The sequence below is a fragment of the Pan troglodytes genome, chromosome 5 (assembly GCF_028858775.2).
Source record: "Pan troglodytes isolate AG18354 chromosome 5, NHGRI_mPanTro3-v2.0_pri, whole genome shotgun sequence".
Classification (NCBI taxonomy): Eukaryota; Metazoa; Chordata; class Mammalia; order Primates; family Hominidae; genus Pan; species Pan troglodytes.
In genome coordinates this window covers 167,243,479-167,256,691 of record NC_072403.2, presented here as the reverse complement: position 1 = coordinate 167,256,691, position 13,213 = coordinate 167,243,479, and the positions used below count along the sequence as shown (strand labels likewise).

Below are 13,213 nucleotides of genomic sequence, written 5' to 3'. Positions count from 1 at the left end.
TTGAGATTATTTGATGGAGTTTCGAAGTTATTATCCACTTTATCTTTGATTTAGTGGTAAGGTACATATGTAGTTTATCAATTAAAATTTACCTTCTCTGGGATTAAGGCCACAAGAAAATATTTATTATTTGGAAAAAAGCTAGCTGTGTCTTTGATTCCTTTTTTTATTGAGGGATGTTTACGTTTTGGCAAATTTAACATTTTCATAGCAATTTACTTCACTTTTTTAATTATATTGTAACTATTACATACAGGGGATTTATTTGTAATCCAGAAAAGCACTTATCAAGGACTTGTAGGTGTGCACCACCACACTGGCTATTTTTTCATAGAGGCAGGATTTCGCCATATTGGCCAGGCTGGTCTTGAACTCATGGCCTCCAGTGACCTACCCGCTTCGGCCTCCCAAAGTGCCGGGATTACAGGCTAAATTTTAGTTCTAAAAGAATTCTCTGCTGCTTTGAAGTAGTTTTACCATATTAGGGCAAAGCTGAAATGTTCTGAAGAAAGCCAGAAAATATTTTGCTGACAGTTACATTGAGCAAATGTTTTAAAAATTCATTTTCTTGGGCCGGGCACGGTGGCTTACGCCTGTAATCCCAGCACTTTGGGAGGCTGAGGTGGGCGGATCACGAGGTCAGGAGATCGAGACCATCCTGGCTAACATGGTGAAACCCCGTCTCTACTAAAAATACAAAAAATTAGCCGGGCATGGTGGTGGGCGCCTTAAGTCCCAGCTACTCAGGAGGCCGTGGCAGGAGAATGGCATGAACCCGGGAGGCGGAGCTTGCAGCGAGGCGAGATGGCACCACTGCACTCCAGCCTGGGTGACAGAGCGAGACTCCATCTCAAAAAAAAAATTCATTTTCTCAAATAAGAAAGAGGAAGAGTTTTTACAGAGATGATAAACTAATTCAAGGCTATTACTCTAACTAAACCTTCTGCATACAAGAAGAGAAAGTCCTAGACACACATAATTGCAACACAAGGTAAGATAAGCTAAGCGCTAAAAATAGAGGTTGGGCAGATTCCTGGGTGGTTGAGAGAGGGGGATTAATGCTCAGAAGAAATTTACTAACATTCATTACTTATTCTCAATCAAAACTCTAAGAATCAGATATAGAGAATTTCTTTTGTGATACAATGAGGGGCTTACTTACAACCACTTTCGGGATTTTTTCCTGTGAGAATCTGCTATCCCTTCTGTTTCTCAATCTTTTAACTAACTCAATCAAGCTTTAATGGCAGAACTTTCACTACCATTGAACTATTACAATCCTGTTCTGACTAGTTGAACTGAATTACTGCTGAACTTTACTCTTATTAAGCTCTCTAGTGTAGTTCCCAAAATTTGAACCCAAAATACTTTGTGTCTGCAAAACAGACAACCTCTGAGGTTCTTAAAATTAGACTAATTAATTGGTCTACTTTAGTGTCTCTTAAACTATTAGAGTCTGTAGTATGTAGCTTTTAAGTTAGAATTTTTTTAATTTTGTGTTTTCATTTCACTGTTAATGAAATTATTTACATTTACAAGACAATGTCATTTGCAATGCAAATTCAGAACTAAAATTGTTTTCATGACAGAATACAACCTGTTTCTTAAGTTTCTCAAGCTAGCTTTTCTCTATTAGCCTCTGTAGATCCCTGAGAATCCACATATTTCTGGGGTTCCACGCTTAATCTTTTTTTTCAGCTACTCTGCACATTTCTCAAGTTTGGGAAATACTGAGCTATTAGCTAGATCCTCAAAATTCTGTCTTTTTTTTTAATGAATTATGGTGATAGGCTTCATAATCTAACATAGTTCGTAAAGAGTGGACAGGCTTTTTAGTTCTCAACACTATTCTTTTTTCTTTTTTTTTTTTTTTTTTGAGACAGAGTCTCACTCTGTCGCCCAGGCTGGAGTGCAGTGGCACAATCTCGGCTCACTGCAACCTCCACCTTCTGGGTTCAAATGATTCTCCTGCCTCAGCCTTCCGAGTAGCTGGGATTACAGGCGCCCGCCATCATGCCCGGCTAATTTTTGTATTTTTAGTAGAGACGAGGTTTCACCATGTTGGCCAAGCTGGTCTCGAACTCCTGGCCTCAGGTGATCCATCCGCCTCGGCCTCCCAAAGTGCTGGGATTACAGGCGTGAGCCACCACGCCCAGCCAGTTCTCAACACTATTCTCTACTCTGACTTAGTAGAAAAATCATTTAGTTATATTATGAGAGTTGTAACAGGTTCTTTTTAATTGACACTGGTAGAGGCAGTAGACTTCCAAGTAAGCTAGACCTGCTGGAATTCCAGTACTGCTAGTTTTGAGAGCTTGGTCGGGTTAATAGGCTGAGTTTACTACATCCAGATTTGACCAATAATACCACCCTTGAAGGACATTTGTGAGGAATAGAAATAATCAATGCAGAGTACCTAATATGAGTATCTGGCAGTGAATGCTGCCAGTCAAAGTAGTTGTTATTGTTATGATATAAACAAATATTTATGGACTAAGTTGTAGTATTCTGATATAAAAATAAGGATTATAATTTTTAAGCTATATATAGAATTTATATTTAATTTTTCCTATTTGGAAGTGTGGTATATAGAACAAGTTACCTTCAAACATGGTACACATTTAAAGCATAAATAGTGTCCATTAAATTGTAGATGAATTAATGATATATCCATGACATATAAAGAAAAGATTGGAACTTGAGACATCCACTCTTGACCTTTGAAAAGCATTTTAGAGGCTTCCAACCCTGCTTGTTCACAGCTATTGAGGCCTTGACCTCTGTGGGAGATAGTCTTGAGTTTGGTGGGTGGATGGGTCCACAGAAGAGACAACTGTTTTTCATGCTTTTGTGTTTTTTGAAATCTGACATCGAGGATGTTATTTCTGCTGTATATTTACCTTGTATTCAAGAATCATTCTGGTATAAGGTCAGAACACTAGTATTTTCCTACTTAACTAAGACTCTTCTGTCTTTGGTTTGTATTCTCCTCCTAGAATCAGATTGAGATGGGATTTTCATAAAGGCGATGTATTGACAAGGGCCCTCAGGAGAAGGGGCATGAGGGTAGCAGGAAAGGGCAGGGGAAGAGCTAAGTAAGCATATTGTTCCTCCTGGAGGAGCTTCAGCCTAGAACCACGGTGGGAGGAGAAGCTGTGTAGCACAAATTGCCCCACGCGTCTGTGTTCCCTTGAGGCAAGGGACCAGCTTATTGGAACCTGTGCCAGCCAGTCTTTGCAGGGAGCAGTGGGCCAGTCACTTCCCAGTAGCGGCAGCTCCATCTCTGGGAGCCATTAGCACCCATCAGTGCCAGCAGCTGGGGGTGGCTGCCCTGGCCCAGTGGAAGGAGCTTGGCCAAGACACAGCATCCTGTCTAGCTTCCTACCAGTAGACAAAGCTGTAAGATTACTTACATGGCCACCTCTCTGCCGCGGTTGCTTGGAAGTTCTAAACTAAGTTTCATGTTTAATTGCTTTAGCATGCTTCAACCAGGAACATTTAATAGCATTTTTTCTCTCTTCTTTTTGTTTGTAACTTTAGTCTTTCATCTTTATCAGTTGTTTTTATACTTATTATACCTGCAATTTTATAAGTTGCCTCAAATTCTTTTTTAAAGCCCTTGAGTCCAAAATAAAAATAAATATAAACCAAAAGCCATTTTTATAATTAAAGTAGTACCAGAGTCATCCTCCTTAAAAATCAGGTAAAATACATGTTGAATAGAGATAAGAGTATTTGCTATTACAATTTTAATTCAGTACCAGGCATGCTTCCATAAACTGCTCAAGAATAAATGGTAAGTATTCTAAATCCAAGGAGGGAAAAAACAAAATTGCATTTTTGCAGACAGTACTTTTCTGTGTGTGTAAAATGCAATGAAATTAATACAAAAGTAACTGGAGATAATGATAATAATGTGATAGTGTTCTGCAGAATTATAGGCTAGGCTAAAAATCTCAAAAGTCAAGTAAGTTAGTATTTGCTAAAGTCATGTAGCTGACAATATAGAGATGAAAGACATATGAGAAAACATTGTTCCACATCCAAAACTGAACTTCTGTCTAACTACCCTAGGCCTGCCCTCCCCGTACCTCTTATTCACTATGCTGACTAATGGCATCATCCACCCAGGTCATCCAAGCCTAAACCTTGGAGGTCATCTTAAGCACCACCTCCCCAGACCTTTACAACTGCTGACCCTCAGAACTAGTCAGTCGTTAGCCAGCTTCTGACATTACCTAAATTTCTCCCAAACCCATCCCAATTTTGTACCCAATTCTTCTGACTTAATTTAAGTCTATCATTTTTGTCAGAATTACTAGATGAATTCTTCAGTCATATGTATAGATATACACGTGCTCCACCGGTTAAAAAAAAAGTATGATATTTTTGGTCTTTTGGGTTTTGGTAACTTTTTATCAAAGAAAAATGAATAAGTATATTCGATAAATTAGACTATGATTTCTCAAACTCAGAACTGTTAACATTTGGGGCCAGATAATTCTTTGTTGCCAGAGTCTGTCCTGTGCATTGTAAGATACATAAAGGCATCCCTGGCCTCTTCCTACTAGATTCCAGTAGCACTACCTCAGTTAAGATAACCAAAAAAGTGTCCCAGCATTGCCAAATGTCCCCTGCAGGCTAAACTCACCCCAGGGAAAGCCACTGGATTAGACTAAGAACCATTGAGTAACCCTAGTCATATGCTTTCTGTGCACCAACTGCTTTCTGTGTATCATCTCATTTAATCCCCACGAGAACTCTGAGGGTAGATGCCATTCTTAAGCAAACCAAGACCTTAGTTAAGTAATGCATGCTGTGTAACCATGCACCCACACCACGGCTTGCACCTGGGTGGTTTGACTCCAGAACCTGGTTCCCTCAGGTTGGAACCATCTCCCCACTTACTAGTTGTGTGAACTTGGGCAAGTTAGGGAACTTATGTCACCTCTGTCGCCCTCAGTGTCCTGTAAGATCCTGAGAATAGTGCCTACCTGGTAGAGTTGTTAGGTTTAAGCCAGGACTGGCATGTGTTAGGTTTTAGACCAGGACTGGCATGTGTTAGGAAGCACTTGCCATGACATGTCACTGAGAATGCAGAGCTAAAAATGACACCACACCTCCCAGTCTAGTTGGAGATGCAATCATGTAAACTCATAATTTCATGACTTCTTAAATAGAGCGTTTTTACACAGTACACATTACTTAAGTCTTGGTGTGCTCATGTGAGCTATTGTGAGGATTAAATGAGAGCATTTATTAAATTCGTAGTTTGTTAAATAGAGCATTTTCTGCGAGTGCAGATGCGGGCTTGAACTTCTAGGCTGTCAGGATTGAGTTTACAGGAGAGGTCCGTGTGAATCCTGAAGGGTGAGCAGGAGCTTTGGTAGCGAGGGAGTGAGGCTGGGAGGAGTGCAGGTGGAGGAATGAACACAGCGGGATAGGAATTCCTGTAGGAATAGAGAGACTCCACATCATTTATTGCAGGATTGCCACTTCCAAACAATACACTGGGCCATTATTTCATATAAAATGGCTGGTTTTCTGAGAGTTTGAAACATTCCTGTTTCTACTTAGGAAGAAAATACTCCAGAGCTAAATAAAAATTATTTTTGAAGTATATATGGAATGATATAGCAGATATAAAGATAACTTTTACTGTAGGACTAAAGGCTACATAGACTATATAAACACAGCCACATTCAGCAAAGTGAGAGAAGAACTATTAATGGGATCAAAGCAGTTCTAGCACATTAATTTGCATGAAATCATTCTTCGCGTCAGAATTCTTTTTAGTATGACACTTGTGTATAAAATAACATTTTGACCACTCAAAAGGAATACATACTTTAAACAATCATTTAACCTTCTACAAAATGATCCCCTTCCTAATTCCCGTTTGTGATAATACCTTTTCGTTTTAGCTATTCCATTAATAGCTAATGACATCGTTGCAGAAGAGAATGTCTACCCAGTAAAATAGGTGTAGGATATCTTAGTCTATTTCTGTATGCACAAATGAAAGTTATTTACTTACGTAAAGGATATTCTTCCCACTTCCTGAGTTATTAATGTACAAAGAAATAATCTTTTTTCCCCTTTACCATTGAATCATTGACAATGACTAAGCTTCAATTAACAAATAAATTGTTAGAAACAATAGTGGGCAATGTTTCCTAGATTTTTATTACTTGCTAAAATATTTGAATCACATATCATAATTTGTATTTTAAAAGCATTCTTTAAAATATATTTTGACATTCATTAATTGAAAAGCTTATTTGTAAGAATGTTTTTGTTAACATGAATGAAATTTGAGAGAAAAAGTGACAAAGGTAACTTTTATCATCCAAATATGAATAAATGAGAGAGGAAGTGGGATGGTAGTAAATCCAGAATGCGATAGGATAAATGAACTTAATCTGTGGAGAATCCTCTTGCTAGAAGCAGAAGAAGGGAGTTCTTAAACATTTTTAAACAAACTTTTGTTCTTATCACTTAGCTTGTACTTAATGCTTTAAGAGTCCTAGAGATTTTAGTTTGGTTTGGCTTTCTTTACTGTGGTAGCATTTACCAATTTCTTCCGTTCTGCCTAATCTTAGTTTGCATATAATATTGTCAGCTCTTACAAATATATGTAGATAGTTTTCTAAAATGAAAAAGAAATGGGCTGGTCACAGGAGGTGGGGACTTGGGATGGATGGTTTTAGCAGCATCTGAATGGAGTAGGCAGCTCTTGTATTCCTAATGTACTTTCACACACTGTAGCTTTAAAACAGAAGCAAGTTGCTGTGTTGTTGCCAACCAGATAGCAAAGTGGATAATATTCTTGGTTAACACCAGGGCAAGGTACTTTTTATACTTGGCAGTTTAGTTCTTTTATAAAATCCAGTTTGAAAGGTGTATCATCAAATTATCTTAAAAAAGAAAAAGCTATCAAATAATTGCCTTATGAATGTAATCAGAACCTCTTTCAATTATAAATCTTTAAGTAAAACATGGAAACAATAATGGAAAAAATAAAGAACTCTTCAGACAGGTGTAATTGTATATGATAGTTTCATTGGCATTTTAAACTACCTTGTAGTTGTTAAAGTATTTTACATTCTACTTTCTTTGTAGGGAAAGTTAAGCATAATTCTGATTTTTTTTCATCTAAAAGTCCCATTTGGCACCCAAAAGTTCCATTTCATATGCATTACTCAGTTATTTACACATAATCCTTCAGATTGTGTGTGGAATTGTTCTCGAGCTGTGTGTTAGAGATAGGCTGCTGTGTGGGTGGGTCGAGTCTAGCTTCTGGATTCCTTTTTATACAGGAGGTGCAGAAAATCATGCCAGAGATAAACAACAGCATTGCAGAAATGAATCCGATATAGATAGCTCCTCCAGGTTCATGTTTGTTGCTTTCTGGAACTGTCAGATCCAGAAAGTTTGCTATGATCTCCTTTGTGTACCACACTGTCGAGATTAAACTAGAGATTCCTGCAGACATGAAACAGACTCCTCCAGCAAAGGAAGCATGGCTCTTGGTTTCTCTGTCCCCTCCTAAGCGAGTACATTTCATTCCTACTGTGGAAGTGCAGATCCCCAAAGCAGACAGAACACACGCCAGGACCATGGTGGCTCTCGCAGCCTGCACGTGGATGGGGAGGGACAGAATGGAGTGTTTCAGGGCACAGCTGAACATCCCAGTGCTGTACCACGTACAGTCCATCCAGAGCCCGTGCAGCTGTACAATGGCTGTTATGATGTTGGAGTCCACATCCACATTCACCTTCCAGTTGGGCAGCAGAGTGGCTGTGAGCACTCCAGAGACCCCGGATAAGGCCAGGATGAAAGCAAGGAGCTGGAGTCCTGCTGAGGCCATGATGTTACTGTTAAGTCTGTCCTCTGAGAAAATCCTGATGTTTAACAATGATGGCTGTCAGAATTCTATCTATTTCTGTGCAGTAGAGAACCAAATAACAAAGCCTAAGGAAAAAAGGCAAAACCAGGATTGAGCGAAAGAAAGTAAGTAAACAAAAGGCTTCCCTTTAGAGTAGGAGCCAAGAACACACCTGAGTACCCCCCTTCTCCAGCCCCCAAGCAGATGAGGATGCTGTAGGCTGGAGGAGAAAAGCTCCCACCAGGCCTTGAAGACTGGTCTGAGTGATATGCATGGGTGGTGTTGATACAGGGCATAAAGAAAGCAGTTGCCCACTTAATTCTTTTTAAAACTCAACATATGCTGAAACTGTAGCGTGGACATGTACGTTGTTAGGAGATTTAGACATTTGAAATTCCAGCTATAGTATCTGATAAAGAATTTTAATAGCATTATAGGTTTTTCAAATGGTTTTATTTTTTATTTTTTATTTTTTTTGAGATGGAGTCTCGCTCTGTCACCCAGGCTGGAGTGCAGTGGCGCGATCTTGGCTCACTGCAAGCTCCACCTCCCGGGTTCACACCATTCTCCTGCCTCAGCCTCCCGAGTAGCTGGGACTACAGGCGCCCGCCACCATGCCCGGCTAATTTTTTTTTTTTTTTTGTATTTTTAGTAGAGATGGGGTTTCACCCTGTTATCCAGGATGGTCTCGATCTCCTGACCTCGTGATCCGCCCACCTCGGCCTCCCAAAGTGCTGGGATTACAGGCGTGAGCCACCACGCCTCGCCCAAATGATTTTATTTTTAATGAAAATACTCAATACATAATAAGGAAGAAAATAAATTAAGGCCACCTTTTAAAGATGGTTTATAAATACATTTTAGAAAAGTATTTAAGAAGTGGCTTTCATAAACAGATCTTTATGACACACCCACAGTGCCAGGCACAGAGCCCAAGTGAACCATTTGAGGAGGAAGGACAGCAGCGGAAAGAAGTCTGAGTCACTGGCATGGTTATCCCTAAGTTCTAGTTAATACCTGTTTGCAAAATCCTGACTGAGGTTAGTACTTGTTTTACTTCAGGTGCCTGGTACTCAAAACAATTAAGCCACTGTTTTTTGTATATAAGAACATGAGGTCCTTTCTAATTGGGACCAGAATCATTTCCTGGCCCAAATGAAGCCGGCTATTCTGAACAATTCAGAAGTAGTGATGGCAGATCTCAAAAATACATACCAGAAATAACCACATCATTAGTTGTATGTGAAAGGATACCAGAAATAAATTAACCCTTTATTTTCTTTGTTTATTTTTAAGAGGAAGGAAAAGACCACCTACTTTGTGGCTTGGCTGTGTTTTAAGAAACAAAAAGGCTTTCGATTCCATCTTTCTATTCCTGTTCCCCTATCTAGCCCATCTGGCACTGCTTACTGCCTTATTTGAGAAAAATGTAATGGTTTCTGAAATACTGCAGTACTGACTTTCTTTGTCATTCTGAGTTAATTTTGAATGGTATGCTAAAGTGGCTCTGTTGTGATTCATATGTATTTTACAAAAGGTGATACAGGCTCTTGAGTCAAAGACACCTGGGCCAGTTCTTAGCTTTATACCTCTCTGTGCCTCAGTATCCTCTTCTGGAAAATGGGGAGGATTGGAATACTTCTTTCATAGGGTTAAATAAGTTAATACATTTTAAGGGCTTAGACCAATATTTAAGCCACAGAAAGTCCTCAGTAATTTAAAATTGACATCATTATTAGTATTTTTATTTCTTGTGTATTGTGACAATTGATGTTTAAAATTATTTGGATCTTTTCCCTTTTTCTCTTCCTTCCTTGGGCTGATTTATTTTCATAGAATCTTGGAGCTGAAAGAAACCTCAGACAGACAATCTCAAGCATCCTTGTTTTTTCAGATCAGGATGTTCAGATAGGATATCACCCCATGTCATACAGTCTTCAGCAGCCAACCTGCAGCGTCCAGATCTCTCTCCACCCCTCCTACCTCACAGGGTCATCCCGCATCCTTTCCCCTTTCACCACAACACTTCCTGCTGAAATTCTTTCTCCCCCGTGTGTTTCCCGTGGGAACCAGGGAAAACACTGTATCTGGAGGCAAAAAGCACCATTAACTGTCTACTTCACCCACTCCCCTCCCCACCAAGGAAAAAAAGGACTGTAGAGGATGTTAATAGGCCACATGGCTCAGCTTCAGATGACTCAGCAAGGAGATTGACGCCTGGCTTTGGTTAAATATTTGAAATAGTACTAATCCATTGCCTATATTTAAAGTATAAACTTCGCATAGCTACAAACATTGATTCTCTAAGACGTTAGATCCTAGACTATCTGGATTGTGCTGTTCTGTTTTTGTTCATAATCTGAAAATGTAAATCTTACCATTTTAGAAAAGGATTTCCCTAGGATTTTAAGTTCTTAAGAGTCAGACTTATCTGTAGACATCAGTGTGCCTAGGATTCGCCTGCTATCATACAGTTTCTTTTCTGTTTTCCAAACTTAGACCAAAATAGAACAAAAGTTAAAGTTTCTAGAAAAAAAATCAAGCACATGTTTACAGTTTTATAATAGCTGTTTTCAAGTTTAGGTTTTAGCATTTCAGACTACAGCCAGCTTGCTAAATTACTGCCTCTGGACCATTTTCAGCTTAGGGATTCTTCAAGTGTGGGGTTGCTGGAACATTTTCTAACAGCATCTGCTTGCTCACTTTTCTCTCTCCCTCTCTCTTTCTTTCTACTTTGACTGAATAACCTTTGTTGTCAATCTGTGTTCAGCTTACCAATTATAATCCTTTTCTTCCCATTAACTGATACATTTTATAACTTTCAGTATATTTCAGACATGAAGACAGTTTGTTCATCATGATTAACAAGTACTGGCAGTGATCAATACAGACAGCCAAAATCAGTGTAAACAATATGACATGGCATTTAATTAGCATAGTGCTTGCTTACTGTTGAATATTGGATTCAAATGCTTTTTTTTCTGCATAGAGAACTTATGTAGAAAGAATTTGTTCTCCAAATGAAGGTCACTTTCTGCTCATACAAATATACTGGCATTTTAGCTGCATTGCGCTTTACCCTCCAGCCACAAGTATAATACCGTTTGTGGCCTGTCGTCTCAAAATTTCTATCTCGTAGAGAATAAAGGCACACTTTGTTCCAGCGGCTGTGGTGGTGGTGGTAGAGAAACACTGTGAAGGCAAGCAGAAGCAGAGGGGAGGGGTCGCATGTAAACACTTACATGGTCTACAGTGAAAACTCTCTCATGGTCCCAAAACACAGTGCACACAGAACAGAACCCAAGCACCTTCAGTTTATGAACTACTCGCCAACAGAAAGTCTGTTGTAGATTTCACTAAAATGTAAAGTCAGCTTTCCAGACAAGATTTATTTATATCAAAAATAATATTTAAAAGCAGATTTACTACTTATAATTTGAACTAAATAATACCGAAAGACCTATCCTTAGATCTCTAAGCATTAAGACAGGTTTTATTTACCATACCTTTTGTCAGTAGCCTTCACTATCTTAACTCCTTTGGTCAGTTGTCTTCAAATTAACCTCAGTTAGTTACGGTGAAGAAAAACCAAATACATGAGGCTTATTTCAGAAATTCTGGATATGTTTATAAAGCTCCAATAAGTTAACTTGAAAAAAGCAAATAAAGGACAACGTAGAAATCTGAGAGGTAAAAACTGCTGATGGTGTTAGAAGATAAATACCAGGTTCTCCATCTCATTTTTTGAGATGTGGGAGAATTAAGAAAGGAGAGGCGGGGAAGGGAGGGAATTGTTGTTTCAACAGGATTTGTTGAAACCTGAAAGCTAAAAATGCTTTTGTGTCACTGTGTACAGAGGAGGAATTATTTGGGTGCTCACAAAAAGGCCTTCTTTTCTTTTAATATAATGTTTTAGTCCCATAGTTATAATTTATTTTTGAAATTTTCTCTGTGTTGAAAGATATAATGTATTATGTTATGTCCTCAGTTCAAGAATGTGGTCTGAAATATTTTTAACTATGTCGTGCCTTGCAAATGAGAGTTGAGACTCCCTTTTTTCCCTGGTATTCTTGACTTGTCTGGAACCTGAATTCACAAAATTGTTAATTTTCAAAATAATCATTCAGAAGAAAGTTTTTTAACATATGTATTTTTTTCAATAAAAGAAAAAAGAAAACCCAGCAACAACTTTTGACTAGAATCTGATCACTAAACCTACAGGTATTTGTGTGTGTGTGGTGCCCTGAGTTTTCTTGTTATTGCTTCCACTTAGATTTGTGGAGTATAACTATAGAGATTCAGGAAATGTTATGAATAAATTACCCAAAATGATGTGATGAGACACATCAGATAAGACTGTGATCAGATACTGAGGTTGTAGCCCATGAATAATGGTACAGATGGATTTCACTGCCATCCTTTTGGGTTCTCATTTTTTTCTTCCTCAGTAAGTTTTATTCTACAAGCTATAAATTCATAGCCATTATACAGAAAGAAGATAATTTTATTATTGGATTTTTAAATTTAACAACTGTTAATAAGCATGTTAGACTTTAATCATTTCTTTAAAAGTAGTAAATAAACACATGTTTCAGTTATCTGGATTTTTTGTTTTTGTTTGTTTTAATCCTAAGTTTTGCATTGAGCAAGATACTCTTTTTCCTCTTTTCTAAGTCTAACATCTGTGGGTTTGCTTTTCAGCCATAGTATTGATTACATGTTAAGTCTTACCTCTCTAAGTCGTTGTAAGCTTTATGTGTACTGGCTTTGTTCTTTTATTTTATTTCATGGGAAATACAAACAATTCAGTGCATAAATAAATACTGGAAGAAGTTGAGTTGAATTGCAGACACTAATAGTCACAGCAGTGTCATTAGTGCTGCATCAGAAGACACCTCACCAGGGCCCTCCAGCATCCTGGCTTGTTTTGCTGGTCACCGTGGTTGTTAGTGCAGACATAAGCTTTGTGAGGCTGACTGATGGCAGGTGGAGGGACCCGGCTGCTCCCCACTCTAACCTCTAGCATAAGGAAGCTGGCTGGAGGATAAATGGGTTAAGCATGCTTTAATGTACATTTAATGTACATTTCCATTCTCAAAACATGTTGATTATTTTTTGCCTTGATGAAAACAATAATCCTATAAAATATTAATTGCCTGCTTTAGAAGGAAAACTTCTGAACTGGAAGCAACTTTCGTTAGCTATAGACCTTTGATGAAGGCAGAATTTCTTATATAAAAAAGGAGCTAGGAAAGTAGAAGTGTAAATAGAAATATAGTTTATCAACATTACTATCCACTTCTGATGTGGACATTAAAGGGATAT

General features: G+C 38.4%; 2 protein-coding genes across 5 annotated transcripts in view; one reads left to right on the top strand and one right to left on the bottom strand.

Annotated features, from left to right (window-relative positions):
* Nucleotides 1-13,213, top strand: part of TFB1M (transcription factor B1, mitochondrial) — a 67,161-nt gene that overhangs the window by 30,780 nt on the left and 23,168 nt on the right. The gene's annotated exons all lie outside the window — the stretch shown is intronic.
* CLDN20 (claudin 20) lies at nucleotides 7,043-7,974 on the bottom strand. The gene has a single exon (XM_009452275.4). It carries the CDS (start codon nucleotides 7,868-7,870, stop codon nucleotides 7,211-7,213), a length of 660 nt encoding a protein of 219 aa, XP_009450550.1. The 5' UTR covers nucleotides 7,871-7,974; the 3' UTR covers nucleotides 7,043-7,210.